Source organism: Excalfactoria chinensis, chromosome 4 (genome assembly GCF_039878825.1).
Source record: "Excalfactoria chinensis isolate bCotChi1 chromosome 4, bCotChi1.hap2, whole genome shotgun sequence".
Taxonomy (NCBI): domain Eukaryota; kingdom Metazoa; phylum Chordata; class Aves; order Galliformes; family Phasianidae; genus Excalfactoria; species Excalfactoria chinensis.
In genome coordinates, this window is record NC_092828.1 from 72,603,207 (window position 1) to 72,623,685 (window position 20,479).

Sequence of the window (20,479 nt, forward strand, 5' to 3'; positions counted from 1 at the left end):
TTCTCTAGCCCTGCCACTGAAGTACAACAAAGTTGTTTAAAAATAAGAATCAAAATGGATCCGTTTACTTCCCTTGTTTGTAGTCAGTAAAATGAAACAACTGAGTGAGCAGTGTTTACTGTAGTCAGTATAAGATTGCACTGCTGCTGCAGTTGATCACGATTCTGATTACTTTTTGCAAGGTGGAAAAAAAGAATTTTCATAAGACTGTAAAAATATTTCAGGACTTAGCAGATCTGTGCTAGGTATATCACAGCCAAGCTAACAATGGAAACAACATTGATAAGAAGAAGCATGTATGTGTATGCAATTCTGAAGACTTATGCAGAGCAAGGGAACAGTTTCCCAGATTTGTGAAAGGCAATCACGTTTGATTTAACTTGTGCAGCAAAGAATGCAGCAAAAAGACCCAGTGAAAAGCGGTAGGATGCCACTAAAAAGCCGAAGCCTCAGATTTCTACTTTGTATAGAAACAAGCCTTCTGGTTTACAAGTCTAAGCAGTTGCAATGTTGTTGCTTTCTGTGCACATGACTTGAATGTATTCAGATCCCAAATCTGCAACTGCTACTCTGTGGCTATTCCAAGTCTCATTCTGAGTCCTCAAAGCATACTTCAGATTGCAATACTGTGCCAAGTGCTATTCTTCTTACAAGAAATGACAGATTAACAAGCAGACTCAACCCACCTTCCATTATAAGCGGATGAGAAGGATCAACACGTGACTCAGACACCACTTGCATCTCCAAAGATCATCAGATCAAAGATCCTGCACACATTATTCATATTGTTTTATTAAAAATCCGAGTAAACAAACTGCAGCACTTCAACTGGCAGCTAACAAAGCTGTGCAACATTTGTTCGCATTCCTGCTTTTTCCTTCAATCCACATGGCCTCTTTGCTTTCAGTCTCAAATAGGCATTTCTCATTTCCTTCTTACTATCTGTGACTGTAAGAGCAGGAACTCACATATGGCACACATCTCACTACACAGATCAGGCACGTAAAACAACATTCACGCTAACACACAAGCAGGCCTTTCTTTCCACAAGGCACAGTCAGCCTGGCAAGATGGCATCACTCATGGCTAACCAATTGTCTAACAGTTGTGGAAGGAGAACAGAGAAAAAGGAAGAAGATAAAACAGGTTTTTCAGTTCAGTCTTGTCTGCTGTAGTGGAAATGCAGCTTGAAGCCCCTGGTGGGAAGGCAGGACCAACACAGGGGAGCTCAGGTGTGTGCAATGTACCTGAGTGACTGGAAGAGGTGGAGCCAGGATCCATCCCTTCCCAGACCTCATTTAAGGGTTGGAAGTAGAAGTGAGGGCATCTTGCTGGAGATTCCTGCTTGCCTGTGGTCTTGTAAGTATAAACAGCTTTTTTTCCTTTATTTTTATGTCTGTAGCTGCTGTATTTGAGCTTATTCTCCCCTGCTGCAACTGAGGACTTTGCTACTGTGCTGTCATTATTCTATGTGTACCATTGTGTTACAGCTGCTACAGGCCTCCTGTGTGAACTTACTGTGACAGAATTTCTTTATTTAATAGGAATAAATTCCCTGGGACCAGAGCAGAGCTAAAATGGAGCTCCCAGGCAGGTGGTGTGCTTGCAGAGGCTCTGTGTATGGCTGTTCTGGGTAGTTGACTTTTGATTCACTTGAGGCCTCAGTATTTCTTCATGTACTGATGTCAGGTTTCACAATTTTGATAATTTTAAGACCACAGACAGAAAAATAAGCCTAACATTAGATAGAAGAAACAGCTTCAGGCTCTTGTCCAAACATTTGAGTTACAGGAACTTATTACTTTTAGAGAACCCTTTCTATTGACACATGAGTTATGTATGTTTACAATGGATCTCAAAGAGAGCATAAATTACTTAGTGAAAGGAAGAGAAGATGTGATTAACAAACAGAAGAGAGCAAGCGCTCAGTGCTCTGTCAGTACTTCTCAGTCCTTACAGAGTTCAGAGTGCTTTTGGAAGAAGCTGGAACTTCAATAATGAAGGAACTGTGTGTAAGCCACTCAGCAGAACAGGTCTGGAGAACCCAGATCTCTTGATTCACAGTGAATCACAGTCTGAACATGAATTAACAGTACCATGTTGTTGATATTGCGAGATACACAGCTTTACAGCAAAGGTGCTCCTTTTTAACGAGTGGATAATCACAGAAAAATAGGGCTGTAGAAATCTGGAGAGGTCACCTCATCCATCACTGGTGATCCATTAACAGGGTTAAATAGAGCTGGAAGGATACAGCTATCTCTGAGATTAAAATGGTAATGTTAGTTTCTTTCATACAGTGCTGGAGACGCTTTTGCTGGCGTAGGACAGTGTGAGAGAGAATGAGTAGCATGGGGAAGAGGATGGCTGTTGTGGTTTGCACCAGCTGGTTTATGCTACGTGCTGGACTATGATTCAGCTTGTTCTTTCTGAATTCCTTGTTGTTTCTTGTTGTGTTTTTTAACAATGATTCTCAAAGGTCAGGAATTTTAAACAAGAACAATAATAAATTTGTTCCTTTTAGCTTTGTTTCACGTGTGAGATCGATGAGGATGTCCTTTATTCCTTTATCTTCATTGTTAATAAAATTACCAAACAGAACCTGTGTGAAGGCAGATTCCAGGAACCCGCTGGTATCACTCTCCTTTTGACAGTGAGCTATTGCTTGTGATTCAGTCAGTTTTGTACAGACCCCATAGTACCTTTATCCAGACAATATCTTTCAAACTTTTAAGTGGAATTGTCATATAACTGTCAAAAACCTAATCAGTTTTGAGAGAGGCTACTTCACTTTCTTGCTCTAATACACCCTCATTAATCTAAAGCTAAGAGTAAGATCTATACTATTCTTTAAGAGCTTTTCCAAGGGTTTTTAACACTGTGATACTAATGCTATTTAAAGGATGATAAACTGAGAAAGCAGTGATTAAGTGGACCAGCCTTGAACATGTGCACGTGTTTCACCTGGTTCTTATTTACTATGACTATAATGTTCTTCCTTCACTTACTTGTCTTGAATGAAGTGTACAACATATATAACATATTATGTATTTAATATACTCTTATACTTAAAAAATTATGGCAACCTTTACTAAGCAGTTTCTGTGAACAGCTGTGGGATGCCCACACAAGCAGCTCAGTACTAACACCGATGGTTGGGCAGTTCTTTTACTCTATTTGTGAAATACAGGAACACTGCTTGCAAAGATAAGCATGGGGTATTTGCCCCATAAAGCTTACCAGCTGGGTTGTTTGCTGCCACGAGCAACCTGGAACATGTCCATCCCTCAGACACTTACGACAGAACTGCTGTAGCTACAAGTGCAGGTGTCTGTGTTTCCTCCAGTCTGTCACTGTGTGCGGTGCCTGTGGGCTGTTTCTGGGTCTTCCCTGTTCTGAACTCCTCTATAGTAGGAGTTCACTCTATGGGTGAAAGATACCTATAAATAGAATAGCAACACACTGTTGGGTGGTGTTATCTCAGATGTGGTGATTTCTTTATATTGTGTTCACAAGGAAATGAACCTCTTGCAGTCATGCTGCACCAATCCTCTTCCTTGTAGCTGGGTGGGTGCAAGGAACCTTGAGGGAGAGCCCTTGAGGGCTGAGGGAGAACAGGATCAAGATGTGAGCACGTTTCTTTTGTTGGACTAGTAGTGACAGGCCCATGGGTGCACTTGTAATTTCAAACCAGCATTAGCTGGTGTGGCAGCCTTGAGCTGCTGGGGGTTCCTAGTGCATGGAGATGTCGATAAGAGTGCTGGGTGCTGCACTGCTGGGCCCCTCCGTTCCAAGGGCATCTGGGTACTGTGAGGAGAGGCAGGGAATGGGGAACACTGATAAACATTCTAAATAACCTTATCTACAGCAAAATGCTGGTGATGGTTTTGATTGTGAGCAGCAGAACCCACAGTTTCATTCATGTGCAGATCTCACTTTCATATCACCAGGCTACAATGATGAAATGTTAGCAAGTGACTGGATTGTTTGCCTATATGCAAGGTGCACAGAGTCATTAAGTCTGGAAAACACCTCTGAGATCATGCAGTCCAGCTGTCCACCTCCCCCCAATGCTGCCTGCTCACCATACCCGTCGGTGCCACACTGACCCTTTGCTTATCGCCTCCAGGAACGGTGCCCCGCCACCTCCCTGGGCAGCCCGTGTCAGTGCAGCACTGCTCCTTCTCAGGATAAATTTTCCCTGATATGCGACCTGAACCATCTCCGGTGTAACTTGAGGACGTTCCCTCTCGTCCTATTGTAGGGCTGTGCGTACGCCTGCCCCCATTCCCTCATTTCTGATAATGCGAGCAGTTGTACGTCCTTTACGTTCATAAACCGCGTTTGCCCTGAGAGGAGAGAGACGGGCGGCGGGGGGGTGGGAGGGAGCCGGGACGGCAGGCAGCGAGGTGGGAGGAAGGCGGCCGCGGGAGGCGGGAGAGCGCGGGGTGGAGCGAAGGCGGGGCGGGCGGCCGTGCTCAGCCAATCCGGGGGGCCTCGTCCATTTTTCGGCGTGAGGCAGGCACGTCGGTGGGGTGATGCTACGACGCCGGGAAGGGGCCGGCAGGGCGGCGGGGAGCAGCCCGCCCGCTCGGGCTCGCCGCCGTTGAGAGGAGCGCCGCTCCCTCCTTCCTCGCCTTCACTGAAGCCGGGAGCTCGGGGCCCGTTCTCGCCGCCCGGGGTACGAGGCCGGCCCGTGGGCAGCGCCGCGCGGCGGGAAGGGGCGGGCGGAGGCTGTGGGGAGCCCGGGGCTGAGAGCGGGCCGAGGCGTGTGAGGAAAAGGCAGCGCTGGGCAGGTAGGGGCGGCGGAGCGGAGCGGGGCCCGGGGAGGCGGCTGGGGAGAGGGGTGGTCCTGCGAAGGGCGGGCGGTGCGGTGCGGGTTAGCGGCGGTGCCGGACGGGAGCTCGCCGGCTCCATTCATCCGTCGATCCGTCCGTCTCCTTGCAGGCTCCCGACGGCCGAGGGAAGGAAGGGAAGTCTTCTCCGAGGCGCGGGGAGGAAGCGGGACCCCTGGCGTTTCATGTTCCGCCAGCCCGACGGCATTTTGGCGTTGATTCCGACCTGCTCCCACCTGCACCCGGGCAGCGACGGGGAGGAGGAGGAGGGACGCCGTCCCGCCATGTCCCGGTACGGCCTCCGCAACCTGCTGGACTGGCTGTACGGCGGGGTGGACCCCAGCTTTGCCGGCAACGGAGGGCCGGAATGCGCGGCCTTCCTGTCCGGGCGGCAGCGCGCCGTGGAGAGCCTGGTGTTCCTCAGTCTGGGCGCTGCCGAGATCCTCCTGGCGCTCTGCAAGCTGCGGCAGCTGCACCTGAGGGAGCTGGAGAGCCACCTGCAGCAGCAGCCCCGCGCCAAGCACGAGAGCCTGGGCAAGAACCTGCTGCTCGTGGCGCTGTGCCTCGTCTTCGGGCTGGAGGTGGGCTTCAAGTTCGCCACCAGGACTGTCATCTACCTGCTGAACCCCTGCCACGTGGTCACCGTGATGCAGGTAAGGCTCGGCTTTGGATCTACGCTGCCGAGGTGGTGCTTTGCCTGCAGTCAGTTTGTAAAACAGAAGCACGAAGCGAAGGTTCGAATGCCGGGGATTCATAGAAACGTCTTAGAGCTTGGCTTTTACTCAGCTGAGTTGAATGTGGAGAGGAAAATAAAAGGTGAAACCGTAGCTAACGTTAATATCTAGCACCGTGGCTGAAGAGGCTTTCTTGTCACCAGAAAAAGCTGTTCCCACCAGCTGCAGTGGGATAACTTGTGCCAAATTTGATTGAAAACAAGGTTACTGCTAAAGAGCCTGCCTGATTTACACACTTTTTTTCAAGCAAGTAACTTTCAGGGGTGTGAATGTGTTCTGTGAAGCTGTTAAAGCAGCACAACTTTTTTTGTGTGTGCGTGTGAACAATTTTGTTTTGCTTTTCTAATTTTGAAACAGGTGTTATCCTTGTCTTATATGACAATGAATGACCTGAGGTGGACTGATACCTGCTGTTAGATTTAACAAGTTGTGGCTTAGTTGCTGATGGATGATAATACACAGTGTGTGTTGCTGTTAAGCTAATAGAGACGTTCATAATTAGTGAGTGCTCTGTGGTACCTAAAGCTTACAAACTATTTGTGTCTAGTTGTGTGTGTGTACTTAGCTCACTGAGAACATGAAGGAACATGGGATGTCAAAAATAATCCTTTTACTGATTTTACTGATTCTTTACCATGAACACTGGACACCTTTCAGAATTTGAACTCAACAACAAATAGAAGATTATAGGAAAGGTTGTTGTTATTTTTTTAGTGCTGCTGTGGTTTACAAAGAAATCAGAAATAACAAATTGGACCAACACCATTCCTTGTCTGTCTGTAGATGTTTAACTGGTAGTATAAAGGTCTGGGGGTGGTGGGGATCCTTTCAAGAGGGGTCACACAGGTTTTTACAGCAATAATTGGGGCATCTACAGAAAACAAGTTCCCGTTCCAGAATTTAATTAGTAGGTTATGTGAATTCCTAAGCTGTGAGGCAGCGCGAGGTCAGTGTTTTACACCATACTAGAAATGCTTTCCGTAAAGTGGTAACAGTTGTTGCACAATCAATTAGTATTGGTAAGGAAGTGGAAAACAGAAGGTTTCCAAGAGCTGTACAAATAATTGAAAAATAAAACAATATAGTCACATTCTATTGCTTGGCAACGCTCTCTATTTACTGGAATGTTTCCTGTTAATTCTCTGAGATGATGATGATGACATTTTACTATTATGATTTGAATTCTTTGTTCTCTTGGTACAGTATTATGATGTTGTTTTATGATAGCACTATGGTATTAACAAGGAGTATCCATCAGAATGAGAGAGGTGCTTCTGCCCGTCTACTCTGCTCTCATGAGACCCCATCTGGAGTACTGCATCCAGTTCTGGGCCCCCCAGCACAGGAAGGGCATGGAGCTGCTGGAGTGGGTCCGGAGGAGGGCCACAAAGATGATCAGAGGGCTGAAACACCTTCCCTGTGAGGACAGGCTGAGGGAGTTAGGGCTCTTCAGCCTGGAGAAGGCTCTGGGAGGACCTTATAGCAACCTGCCAGTACCTGAAGAGGGCCTACAGGCAGGAAAGCTGGGGAGGGACTATTTGTAATGGCATGTAGTGACAGGATGTGGGGAAATAGCTATCAGCTGGAGGAGGGTAGATTTAGATGAGATATTAGGAAGAAATTCTTTACTGTGAGGGTGGTGAGACACTGGGACAGGTTGTCTAGTGAGGTTATGGATGCTCTCACCCTGAAGGCATCCAAGGTCGGGCTGGATGGGGCTTTGAGCAACCTGGTCTAAGTGGGTGGTGTCCTTGCCTATTAGCAGAGGGATTGGAATTAAATGCTCCTAAAGGTTCTTTCCAACCCAAACCATTCCATGAAAAACTATTGCTTACAGGTAAATTGGAGGTAACTTTGTTTAGCTCACTTCTTAACGCCCACCCCCAGAAGTAGAGTGTTAACTTTTGTGGTCAGACATGGGCAATTATTAATTTATTTCAGACCAGTAGTGGTACCTTCTTTCCTATCTTGTGCTGGTTACTCCCTAGGAAAGGTGTTACTGTACTTTCTGAAACTGAGAACATGGACATGTAAGCAAAATTCAGAAGTAGTGCCCCTTCATCCTCAAACAGATATGTTAGAAATAGGCTGGGCTTAATGTAGGGAAATAACATAGCTGCAAAATGCACAGCTTTCAACTTAGAAACAGTGGTAGTCAATGACCTCCGTCAGTAAGAAAATAATACATAATAGGTAGAATCTTGAAAGTGTTCTTTTGGCTTGAGCTTGCTGACAGCAATAGGTTCGCAAGATGAAATACATGAAAATGTGCTTCTGTTCTTAGAGTAGCTTCTATGTTATGCTGCTGCAGGACCAGAATGTGAGGATGAACAAGGTAGGAGGTGAAAAGTTGAAGCAGCTATAGCGTTTGCAGCCCTGTCAGAGGGAAGCCAGCAGCAAAGGTCTCTTCATCCACTCAGTTTCTGTTTTCATCATGTGAGGCTGTTTCTCCTCAGAGCTGCAAAAGCTCTGGGCTCTGAGCCAAAAAAATATTTGGAACTGGAAATTGTCCTTCAGACTTCATCTGCATAGAAGTTGTGCTTTTGAAAGACCCGAGGCTGAAATAAAATGGCAAAATAAAATGGGAATTATACCTGTGGTGCATTTGAGCGGGCAGAACTGCGTAGTATAATGGCTACTGTGGGCTACAAATGAGTCTGTTTTGATCAGCTGTCTAAGTTCTGCTTATCACACCAACCCGTGTTCATCTAAAATCTTTTTCATAAGCAGAAAAAACTAGTTCATATGTGTTACTGTAAGGATGGAGTGTTGGTTGAATGAACATATTTAATTGCTGAAGCAGCTGACTTGGTTATAGGACTGAATCTGTTGCCATCTTGCCACCTGTTTGGATAATATGGAAGCATTGCTGTCGATTTCCAGCCCTGTGATTGCTTCTGGTGTCTTGCCTAGCTTGGGAACAGCATTGTTTTTTCACCAGTAACGTAAAGCACAGCATCAGTGAGAGATAAATGAATTCTTAAAGATTATGTCCATTTTAAGCAAAAAGTGAAATGGAAAACCCTGCTGTTTCTTTAATGTGTTGTTTCTGTGCTGTGGGGTTGGGGTTGTTTCTGCACAGAATGACAGTCTATGGTGCAATAAAGGGGGAAAAGGTCCCGAAGAAACTCTAGAAATTAGTGCTCGTTTCAGGACTGAGTGCATATGGTGGGTATGACTGGGTCAGTGATGGACTGAGTGCATATGGTGGGTATGACTGGGTCAGTGATGGACTGAGTGCATATGGTGGCTATGACTGGGTCAGTGATGGACTGAGTGCATATGGTGGGTATGACTGGGTCAGTGACGCTGCTGCAAAGCCAGCATAAAAGCTGCACTAACAGGAAAGCCGTAGGGGGTTCTTTTTTTTTTTTTAAAGTGGAGGCCTCATCGGGTGCTGTAAACTTTTGTTCCCTTGCACAGCAGGAGGAATCCAGCATATGTTTAGCAGAATGTGTTACATTTTCAAGACATCAATCGTTTAAAGTATTTTAGGAACCATTTATTGCATTGAAATTTGAGACGTGGGGGAAATCTTTTAAGTTTTGCTTCAGCAGTGCAAGAGGGAGGATTCATCTGATAGCAAATAACTGTTATTGATCTCTAGATATTTTGTGGAGGAAGCTTTTGCAACTGTTGCTCACAATCGGTGTACCTTAACTAAATTGCGTACATAGAGTTGTCTCTGGGTTTCCCATAGGACATCAAGCAGTAGCAATACAGGCAGCTAAGATCAGTTGTAGACAAATATAAACTGGAAACCAGGGATAAAATCTGTATTGTGTCTGTATTGTGACCGTGGTATTTGGAAGATAAGATATAGGGAAAAACTTCTGCGCAGCAATCCTAGGGTTTGTTGGCAGCAATGGTACAGCTGGTCCTCTTAGGATGTTCTGAGTTGTCTGCTTCTTTGCTTTAAACATGCTGGTGCCTTAATTCAGAATGATGGCTGAACACCAAGCTATAAAATGAGATGTAGGTTGGTTTTGCCTCAGGAAGAGTTTTTTATAAGGCTGTTTGCAAGCGTTCTTACAGAATAACTTCAAGGTAGATCCCCAGCTGGTAGATTGTCATAATCCTTTTCTAATTGTACATGGGATGCACTTTAGGCAGCAAAGGACAGGCATCTGTGTGCTGTAGAGAAGGAAAAATGCAAGGAAAAGATGAGCCTAAAATAATGTGGAGTTGAGTTTCATCCAGTGATTTTTGAACTGATGCCCATATAGCTACAATCAATGCAAAGTGCACCTGTGATTCAGTCAATACTAAATCCTGTGTTCAGTATTTCCAGTTCTGGCTTCTTAGTCACCTGGATCCTTCCTGTCCTCTGCTGTGTGAGTGTGGATTTCATTTGTATGCGTCGCTCCTAATGTTTTGTGATATCTGGAAGAGACCAGATAGACTGTGTATGTTTTCTATATTCTGTCTCTTCAAAGCCTTGAATTAAAATTAAAGAGGCATTGATATCCTGAAACTTTGATTGCAGAAATACTGAAGATTTTGATAGAAATGACACTAAATAATAGCCAGCAGTTACTATTAGGTAACATAAGCAAAGGCCTCTTGGGTAAAGGTTTAATGAGTTACTGAATTCTTAAGGGACTGTGGTATTCTAAAGAGAAGATCTCTGATAGTTCTGTCCACTGCTGCATGTGTTATAATCCCTTTGCAGCATGTAAATAAGCAAAGGCAAAATTTCCCATGAACTTATGCATTTTTCAAAATGTACACCTCTAAATGTCTATTCCTAAAACTCCCTTCTATAAAGAGTCTGTATGTTCCCCTTATCTGTGTAATTTTTTGTGGTTTAGCTGGATTTGTTATTTTAAGGATTAAAGAGGTAAAAACAGAGACTTAGGAAAATCAGGGCAATGTGTTGGGAAGAAACCATGCCATACTCCAAAATCTGTATGTTTAGGAGGAGTGCGAGACCGCTGTTGCAAGGCAAACAATCCTTTCTGGGCTCTTAAATCCTATCTGGTACCCATGAAGTCCATCATTTAAGTGGAAGATGGCCATAATCGCTGCTCACAAACAGGCCGGACTATGATGTGAGCTGCTTTGTTTTCAGATCTGCACGGTACAAGCCTTCCTGTAATTTCAGATTGCTCTTTAGTATTTCCTATTAAAGCTGATTCCTAGAAAGGAAATTCATTGCAGTTTGTGGTAAAAAGGGCAGATGGAAAAACAATGAAAGCACTGAAAGCAGTAGTAGTTCTTGGTGGCAAGTCTTATTTCTTGCCTATGGGTGTATTTTCCTTCTGGAAGGGTGATGGCAGCTTGGGGGCACAGGGATGAGGTGATGTGTCATGAGGCAAATCAGTTCCTTTATATGTGGTCTGGGATTCTCCTGAACTAATAGTTTGGCATTCAGTTAATAGAAGACGTGGCTGCTTGAATGGATTCATCTGCCCTTTCAGGAACTATTTCTAATTGTTACAATATTTTAGAGGCTTTAATTCATGTTGTAATTCATATCGTAATATCTTGAGCTGAAGAGAAGCTTTTCTATGTTAAGACTGTATATTTAGCTTACTTTGCTCCTTTGCTCCTTTGCTTATTTTCAGTGAACCTCAGTATATAATACAGGAGTTGAGAAATATCAGTATGAGGTAAGGCAAAGGTTCCTATTCACAAATAATATAAATGTTTTTAATAAGTATAAACAGAATAGCAAATGTTTTCAGGCTGCGAGTTGTAATTTGTTGTCTTTGAAGAGGTTACGGTTCAGCCCTTTGGACAAGATTTGACCAGCACATGCTGTATCTTGAGCTGAAAATGGATGCTTGTTTACTTTAGTCAAGGTGATGCAGATCATGACATTATCTCATGGTACAGTGAGCATTCCAGTTGAGGAATTTGGTGTGTTCAAGATCCAGACCAAACTGCAAGACTTCAGAAATACCTGCTGTGTTTGAGGATAGAACGCATACTTTGGTAACTCTCCCCTTTATTCTGTGTATTCTTAGGAGAAAAGGAATAAAAAGGGGAGAAATAAGAGGTAATAAGATTCTCTAAGAGGGAGGGATTGTGTAACTGGAAATTGTAGACAGAAAAATCTTAAGTTAGCCTAAATATTTACAATGAGAATTATTACCTAAACTAGAGAAATTATTAGGCAAGCGGATGTTGTTTTGATAAGATTTAATACAAATGTTAATCAAAATGTAACTTATGTAGTTTGAACAACTTGAGGTCATCTACTTATTTAATTACTTTGGAGAATGGGGCTCTTAGGAATGGTTTCAGCTGTTCTGTCCAGTGCTTTAATGTTTCACTGTTAAGCATAATGCATATTCAACTGGTCTTTCAGGAATCACCGTCTGATGCCTATAGGAACTTCAGTGGAGTTGTAGAATAAATGAAGTAACAGCAGTAACCATATGGGACACCATAAATGTTCCAGGGATTGGGATGACTTTCATTTTCCAACTTCCATTCTTGAGAAATGCTCCTTTGCTGTCTCCCTTACACTGCCATATATGTTTGCTCTTGTAGTAGTATGTAGTAGTAAATAGTAGATGGTGAGCTTTACTGCAGCAGTTGTAGGACATACAGCAACCTGAACCGTGGTGATGTTCACCCGGAGGAAGTTCTGTGCCATGAATTTGAAACCTGCTGGATGTGTAATAGGAATCATGTTTCTCGTGACACTTCCTCGGGGCTTTAGATAGATACAGTAAGGGTTCACATTTGTTCAGACTGCCAAGTAAAGCATTTCCAGTCTAATACTTCTGCAGTTTATGGCATTTCCCAGGAATTTTATCAGGAACATGTTGTTATATGTTGTAGCTTTTATGGATTGTATTATTTCTGTTTATTTGAGGAAAATGAGTAATAATAAAACTATTACACGTTAATTGTCCTAATGTTTTTAAAGATAATTCTCACTGCAGGATATGCACTTGGTATAGACTCCTGTATGCAATCAAAAATGATTTCCAATATTCACTTAGTTACATGTAACAGAATCATTGGGTAATTGCCACTTGGAGAAATGGAAGCTACAGACATCTAACCTGTGCATTCACCCACAAACTTGAGGTGCTCCTTACTCCGTAAGCTTCTGACATGTAAAAAGCGAAAGCACTCTTGCTTGGTTTCTCATTGGTAAAGCCTCTCTATGCACAGAAAGATTAGCCCATGCCTCTCAAGTCTAGAGTAATGAATGTGAAAAATGATTTATTGAAGATATTGAGAGAAATCCTTATCAACCATTATAATCCTCCTTATCAATATGAAAAACAAACTAAGAATATTTGACTAGAAAGTGTTGGTGGGGATGCTAATGGCTTTTATTTTCTCCCCATATAGGGTTCTGCGATGTGAGCTCAGAGTACTGGGAGAAGAATATTTTTATTCATATTTTTTTACTGCATTTCTTCAGTAGGCTTATATCTATATATTAAGTATTGCAAAAGGCCTGGGAGCATCTGAGCTTTCCTGTGTGTAGAAAGTGGATGTTTTGACCTTCACTGTCTGTGGCTGAAGATGCAGTCGCTTTGTCCAGTGTAGTCAAAAAATCAAAGCCAGAAACATTCGTTATACCATTCAAGTTGTGTGTTAGAAACATAACTTTCTCGTGGGACATTCTAGTTGTTTGTAGCATTTATCATTTTTTTTTTCCCCTGCAAGAACATGAGTGATGTATTTTCCACCTACTCTTATGATGCAGTGAGATAGGATGTTGTTTGTTTGGATTTTTTTGAAGAGAGGAACAGACGGAATTGAAAACATGTGTTTGTTACTTGGGGGAGATGGAGAGTAATGATGGGTGCCTGGATGAATGGATTTAATGCCGGGATGAATTAAGGTTTCTAATTCTTTTCTTAGTTTACTTTTTTCTTTAATTTTTGGCTTCCCTGATCTTTTAACATTCTTAATGTCATCTTTGTCAGAAAATGTGCCAGAGCAACTCAAAAAAACCAAACAAACAACACAAAAAACCAGCCAAAACCAACAGAAATATCAGTCAACTTGTTCTTATGCGTTCGGTCTGAAAGTGCAGCATTTATCCAGCACATAATTGTACATCACAGGGAAATCTTCCAGATGTCCTTCTGGCACTGGAGGCTTGGGGAAGAGTAGAGCAGGCCTCTATTACATCAATTTTGCTCCTATAGGAAGTGGATATGGAATGTCACACTCAGGGCAGCAAGTAACAAAAGCGAAAACAGACCAATATCCACATGAATATCTTATTGGGAAACTTTGCAAGGTCTCTCCATGTCAGTAACAGGTATAAATAGAAATTAATCTAAATTCAGTATGATTTAGTTTTCTTAAGAAGTTAGAGGCTTGAATGTTACTTTCTTTCATCAGAATGTTATATTCTTCCCCCCCCTCCCCCGCCAGTATGTTTGTTTTGCAGGTTTTGCTAATTGTGTCAGGCTAGGAATGGAGGAGGAAGTAACTCAGCCACTGCCAGCAAAGGGATGATGCAAATCTTGATTACAGAACTAGGAAGAAAAATAAGCTCAGCGACACCTTCTCTCTGAAATCCCAATTTAAGTTATCCTGACTAATTCTACTGCACACATAGAAGTAGCTTAGTTCTATGTTAATGATTAACTCTAAAACATGAGAAGTCTGCAGATCTTTCACCTAAGACTGTAAAAGAAGGTGAGTACAGGTTCGGTCAGTAAAACAGCTAAAGCAATGGGATGGAAGGCTAACCAAGGATGTCCAAGGGACCACAGAAAATCTAGGAGACATTAGACTGTAGAGGATGGGGATTGTTCAGTGTGCTTCTTTTATCTCAGTGGAGCTGTGAGGCTGAAAGGAAGGACTGACACACTCATATTTCTCAAAGTCTGCTCTACAGACCTCAGGAGCGACTCTTACTGTGCTATTACTGAATTATCTGCAAGTAATGTTGCTTTGAATGATGAGTGTTCTTAATGCTAATTAAAAAAAATTCTACAGGTCAAATTGAGTAGTCTCTGAACCTTCCTGACAGCTGCAGTAGAAGAGCTGTGCTTTCTATGCTAAAATATTAAGCAAATTCAAATTGCTGCTGTTTAGCAAAGAGGATGTAAGATCTGATCTTCATTCTCTCCTCAGATTTGGCAGTTTTGAAGAGTAATGCTAAGCCACTATTCGTCTTTGCTTTTAAAGTTACTTTTTAGAAGGCAAGCAGATGGATTTTAAATGATACTACTGTTCTGTGCTTAATTGATTGTGTATGGACGGTCAATGCCTAAACTGAACCCGGATGCTGAATGGAAGCGGTGTGGTGGAGTTGTTACTGCTGCTTTCTGATAAATGATGGAATGATTGCTTTGAACTTACTTCACAAAATGAATTTTAGGGTTTAAAGCCTTCTACATCTTGTGAATTATCCAGCTGCTTGAATGTACCTTGTCTTATGTTTCACCACTGGAGGGGGTGGAGGTGGGGGGGGGATGAATATTTTTCACACTGAAAATCACTTAGCCTTACCTTTCAAAAGTACTTTAATTTTTAAGATGTCTTTAAATGTCTTCAGCTGTGGGGAGAACTTTAATGCACATAAGGGCCAACCAGAAGTCAAGCATGTTACTGGGGACGTTGGCCTAATGCCACTTGAATGCTGGCATGCATGGGTGTCGCTGCCTCTCTTGTAAGCCTTTTCCAGTGTTTCCAGCCTTTTCTTTACCTTCATGGTAAAGAAATCTTTACCAGTTTCCTGTCTGGGCCTCCATGGTGCAGCTTTGTTCCATTTCCTTGTGTCCTGTCATTGGCTACCAGTGGTGTGACTTGTTCTTTTCTTCCGCTTCTACCTTTTGAATCTTTTTTTTTTTTTTTTTTGTCTCTTCAGTTAGTTTTGATTAGATATGATAGATAAGATAATATGTTACGCATGTTTCTGTCTCTCCACTGACCTCACTTAATGGTGGGGTGAGTCCTAGTCTGTTTTCACTCATTAAAGAAGAGAACAGTTTATCTACAACTAGATGATGAAACGCTTTGCTGTAGGTCAACATTCCTTTGTCTGAAGGTAGAAACAAGGCATCTGTCAGATCTGTGGTCTTTCACATGATCGTGCTGGTAGTTAAAGAAGCTTTCTCTTTAAACTCAAGTAAAGTTATGATGTTACTGTCTTCAGAGTAGTCCTTTTACATACAGGCTCTTCTACTTGCCACAGCAACACAATGTATACAATCAGATTTAAGAAGAAACTGTTCTCTGGAATTCATGGAACACCTAGTGACAAATTCATGTACATGTGTGCATTAGAGTTTAAGATTTACTGCTACAGGGAGGAAAAACACCATCCTTTTCCTTCTTCTTTCCAGTCTGTCCTAATCCTGTGGATCTTACTTAGAACTTTTTTCTTTTAGATTATGTTAAAGAAGGGAAACATGGAATAGAAGGATTTGCAACCCATTTCTGAGTTAGTTGTGAGGTCTGTTTCTTTCTGATTTTGTCTTGGTAAAGGAACAGTTAAGCAGAGCAATCCTGTACATTACAGTCTCCAAATGGTAACAGCCCTGCTGATCTGTCATGTGTTGTGGTGTGACCTTTGTACTTGGGCTTGTGTAGGGGGTGCTGGCTGGGCACTTTCTCGTGCTAGAAATATTTCTCATTGGGATGGACAATGGTATTTATGGCAGAGCAGTTACAAATTACTCTGACTTTGACTTCTACTTTCATCATGGTCCTTAAAGTTGAAGTAAACCTGTTTGCCCATCTAACAGTGTTGTGAATTTCTTTACAGCTCATTCCTTGAAAAAAATACTGGGTAATCTTCTGGTCCTGTGCCCATGAAAAAAGACTTGAATGTCCTTATTCGCAGTGTTATCCCCACCTAGGACTGATCTGTACGCTTCTTCAAGACCACTGATGATTTTGTACCCTCTTTTTAAACCCTGCAAGGTTTATTTGTTCATTCACTTTTTAACAGAGGAGTCTTTTGGTCATGCTTGTTATCTCTGTGCTTTTCGGAGAGAGGTCAGAGTGGACAGGAGCAGTCTGACCTGTGCTCTGAATTTACTGTATAACATATAACACAAAGGAGAGGTATCTTATAGCTTGTTTTTCACCTCCCCAAATACTTACTTTTGTAGAGATTAAGTTTCTGGTTAATTCTTTTGTCCTACTTCTTTGTAACATGTGTAACAGGTTACACATCTGACTTCGAAGTTTTCCATTAGAGTAAATAGAGTTTTTTCTGCCCTGAAGGAAGAGAAGCCCACCTCAGGATACTTAAAGTAGGTGCTGCCTTATTCTCAGCAGAACTGTGCAATGCCCAATAGAGGAAGTGGAGGCATCATCTGTGATGGGTTGTGCATGTAAATCCTTAGGAGTGCCAGCAGGGAAGCAGAGGCTGGGAATTCTTCACGGCTGTGCACTAATTTGATATGATGTTGTTTGGTGTACAAAACACTGCTACTTTTTTTTCTTTCCCCACAAGGCAAAGGATTTTATTTCCAGTGTGACAGTGAAATGTAATGTGCCCCCAGTGGCACAGTGGTATAAGCTGCTGCTTGTGGCACCGGAGGGCCCGGGTTCGAGGGCCCGCTTCGCTACACAGGGGGCTCGAAACCTGGGAGTTGGACTCGATGATCTCTAAGGTCCCTTCCAACTCGCACAATACTATGATAATACTATGATACTATGAAATGTAATGTGATTTTTGGGATGAGGATGTGAATACTTGTCTTAGGGCTTGTGAGCATGTCTTCTGGGAACTGGATTATTTTCAGACCATTAATTACTCTGTGAGCTGAGCTCACAGAAATACTTTTTATAAAGTTTAAATCTACTTGGTGACATAGTTCTTTGAAAATCAAATACAAATGTTTCTCGTAAAGCATCCCTTTCAACAGGTTATGAGGTTTATTTACCACAGGAAAGTACTTACATGAGAGAGAAAGTGCTTGGTGTTAATTTGCTAGTGCTGAAACATTTGAAGATCTCTTCTGTTGCTGTAGAGCTTGAACATGAAGATTCTAGCTTTCTCTGTTGCACTCAAACATCTTTTCTGAAAGATTCCCCCCAGCCGAAGGAGTTGCATACTTGGAAATATTAAATGCTTGTTTTGCCTCATTAATCCTAAAAACTGTTTCTTACTGACCTGGAAATAAGTAGTTATGAATCTGTTACTCTTCTTTATTGGTCTTCATGGTAGTGAAGTACTTTTATAGATGTTTATAGATCCTTTGTGGTGATACTCAGCCAGTAGGCAGCATGCAGACATGATATTTGGAGCAGCCTGCAATGTGTCAGGAAAGGAAATGAGTGATGTGATTAGGACACTTCTGTTTCTCTTATTTTCTGTATGCAGAGAAAAGAGGAACCTGCTTTTATATCTTTTACGGTGAAAGAAATAAGAAAATGCATTTTATACTGGAAGAACAGAATTTTTTCCGTGTTGGTGTGAATGAACCGTGCTTCAAAATCAACATCTGTCAGACTTAGGAGTTTAAGGAAGTCGCAGGGTAGCTGAATTGAAAACACTGGGAGAACAACTGAGACTCCAAATGCCGTTATCTCCTTTTGTTAATACACTGCATGGGGTGTTCAAAAAGCTTGCAGGTAGCATAGGAGGAAAGCGGTTATTAAGAGATAGGTAGAAAATACTTCACAGTTGCAACAGTATTTTACTACATAATGATTTAAACCAGATCCTATCTATGGCAGGAGTGTGATCTGCAAAGAAAGACAAATATAATATTCTCCACTTTTATTGTGTTATTCTTGGACTTGTGAAATGTGTGGCTAATAGTTTAAATGTTTAAAGATGACTACGAAGCTTATCTGTAGAACGGATACTGTGGTAGCCTTATGTTGGGAACTACTTTAAGAGGCTTTTATGGAACCATCTCAATTTAAAGCTCCAGGAGCTGGGACCTACACTGCTGAAGCAAAGGGGAGGCCTGTCAGTGTAAACACATGGTCAGTAGCACAGTGAGGACCTTGTGAGGACTGATGGCTATAGGGTTGATAGGACAGCATTCTGCTTTATATGAGGCATTGGAAAGACTGTTTTGGTTTTGTTTTTAAAACAACGATATCAGGTAGGCACTGGCAGAATCTCAGCCCTAGATACTGCTTGTACTCTGTAATCCTTTTACACCTAGAAAATGTGAATTTACATAGAAATGTGTGTTTTGTTAAATAATGTGTTAATTTTTTTAGTCTTTTCCATCTTTACTGTAAAACAGTTATTCTTGTTAGAAACGGGTTGCTGCATCCAGAGCTCAGAAGGAAAGATATTGAAAACGGAGTCTAAAAGATCGTATCACTAATCTAAATTTGTTCCTGATCTTTCAGATTTTTCTTCTTGCTTGCCCTCCGTGTCGGGCTGCGATGATTCTCTTCAGGTAATGCCTCCTGTTTACTGTATTTCTGTCTACTTTGCAAAATGTATTTCAGAAGTTAATCACAGCTTTCAGTAAGGAAGTACTAAGGTATATATTCAATGGGAAAAGTGTATTGGTCAGACTGAAAAATGATACCTTGAGAAAGGTAATGGCTTAAATGGGCTGCAGATCCACATACCCGTGGTTCTTTTGTTCTGATGGTTTTGGTCTCACTAGTGATATACCTTAGCTCAGTAGCAGCTGAAACTACACTTTTCCTTCCACAGACTAATGTGTGCTTGTTTACCTAATTTCATGTGCCTCATACCTCACTAAAAAATAGTATTTGGTCTTCAGTGAACATTGTACATATGCAATATGTGTCTAAATAAATTATTGTTGATTTTGAGTATTTTTTCAAATAGAAGCAATATTTCAGGAAATACTGTATATTGTTACTAATCTTTGGAACCACAAATGTTTCCAGTGTGCAGGAAGAGCCTGATAAGTAGTCATGGGGAGCAACTAGCTGGAGTGTGGGGAGGGTCATGGGATTTCCCAGACAGAAAGGTAATCAAGAATAGCTGAGGTTGCCACGATGGCCATTCACTCTGCTCTTTCTTGTCTAAATATATGCATTGACTGGAAAAATGACTGTGGGGCCTGCCTTATTCCAAATTGCTTTGGAAGTGCTGCTCTGTGGCTGCAACTTCTTCCTGCTGTTCCTTATTGGAGCAGGGAGCAGGCCAAATGCAGAGATACTATAATAGTATCTCTTCATCTCATAGAGTGCAAAATATGCCTGGTATCTGGGTAAATCCTGGATTTACTTTTCACTTCCAAAAGACTGGTTGCAAAGCAGTGGCCACAATACCTGCTGCCTTTCAGAAGTGATCTTTTTTTGTTTTCTGACATATAAATGACATTTGAAGAACAATTTGGGGTTTGCACTACTTTTTAAATTGTACAGATGTAAAGTTGTGCAGGATTAAAACCTTATCAAATATAGTATTTCAAGCTCTAAAAGACAAATAGCAAAATTCCAAGTGTTTAGCAGCCTGTATCATGAACTGGATTAACATAAATGGGCAGCCTAGGCCTTCTAGGAATCCAAAGCTCATTACACAAAGCAGTCCTACTTAGGAAAGTATTTAAATATGTATTTAAAGAGAGGCTTTGTCCTAGTTAGTGTATTTAACTGTGGCTTTATTCAAATTTTCTCAAATCACTGACTGCTATTTATTGAAGAAATACTACATAAAAAGAGAAAATACTACATTTCATTTCCAGTCTGAAAATACCACTTCCTCTTTTCTAAGGTTGCAGATGCATATGCTGAATGGGGCTCTCTTGGCATTGCTGTTTCCTGTCGTTAATACGCGCCTGGTGAGTGTACGGTATCTTTTCTCTTCCTTTTTAATTTATTTCTAAAAGGTTTTATCTGTAAGGTTATTTGACCCTCAGTTCATTTGACTGTATATAGTTCATTTTACCAGTCTGTAGGTTCCTGGTTCAAGTCACTCTGATGGAGTCAAAATTCCAATCCTGGCATTTTTGTGACTGTGTTTATAAATCAGTGTGGAGGGTTAACAGTGCTTTATTCTAGGTGTAGAAGAAAGTACAT

The 20,479-nt window shown here is 42.0% G+C and overlaps 1 protein-coding gene across 3 annotated transcripts in view; it reads left to right on the forward strand.

The window, feature by feature from the left end:
- The first annotated feature begins 4,503 nt into the window (after positions 1-4,503).
- The window catches only part of TMEM164 (transmembrane protein 164), a 39,733-nt gene continuing 23,757 nt past the window's right edge, over positions 4,504-20,479 (forward strand). Inside the window, exons 1-4 of one of the 3 annotated variants that reach the window (XM_072336130.1) lie at positions 4,504-4,681; positions 4,948-5,488; positions 18,827-18,876; positions 20,175-20,241. In XM_072336130.1, the coding sequence (XP_072192231.1) occupies positions 5,021-5,488; positions 18,827-18,876; positions 20,175-20,241 (585 nt within the window). In that variant the 5' untranslated portion in view covers positions 4,504-4,681; positions 4,948-5,020. Of the gene's footprint in view, positions 4,797-4,947; positions 5,489-18,826; positions 18,877-20,174; positions 20,242-20,479 lie in introns of all 3 variants that reach the window. The other 2 variants (XM_072336131.1, XM_072336132.1) reach the window with 2 other exon arrangements.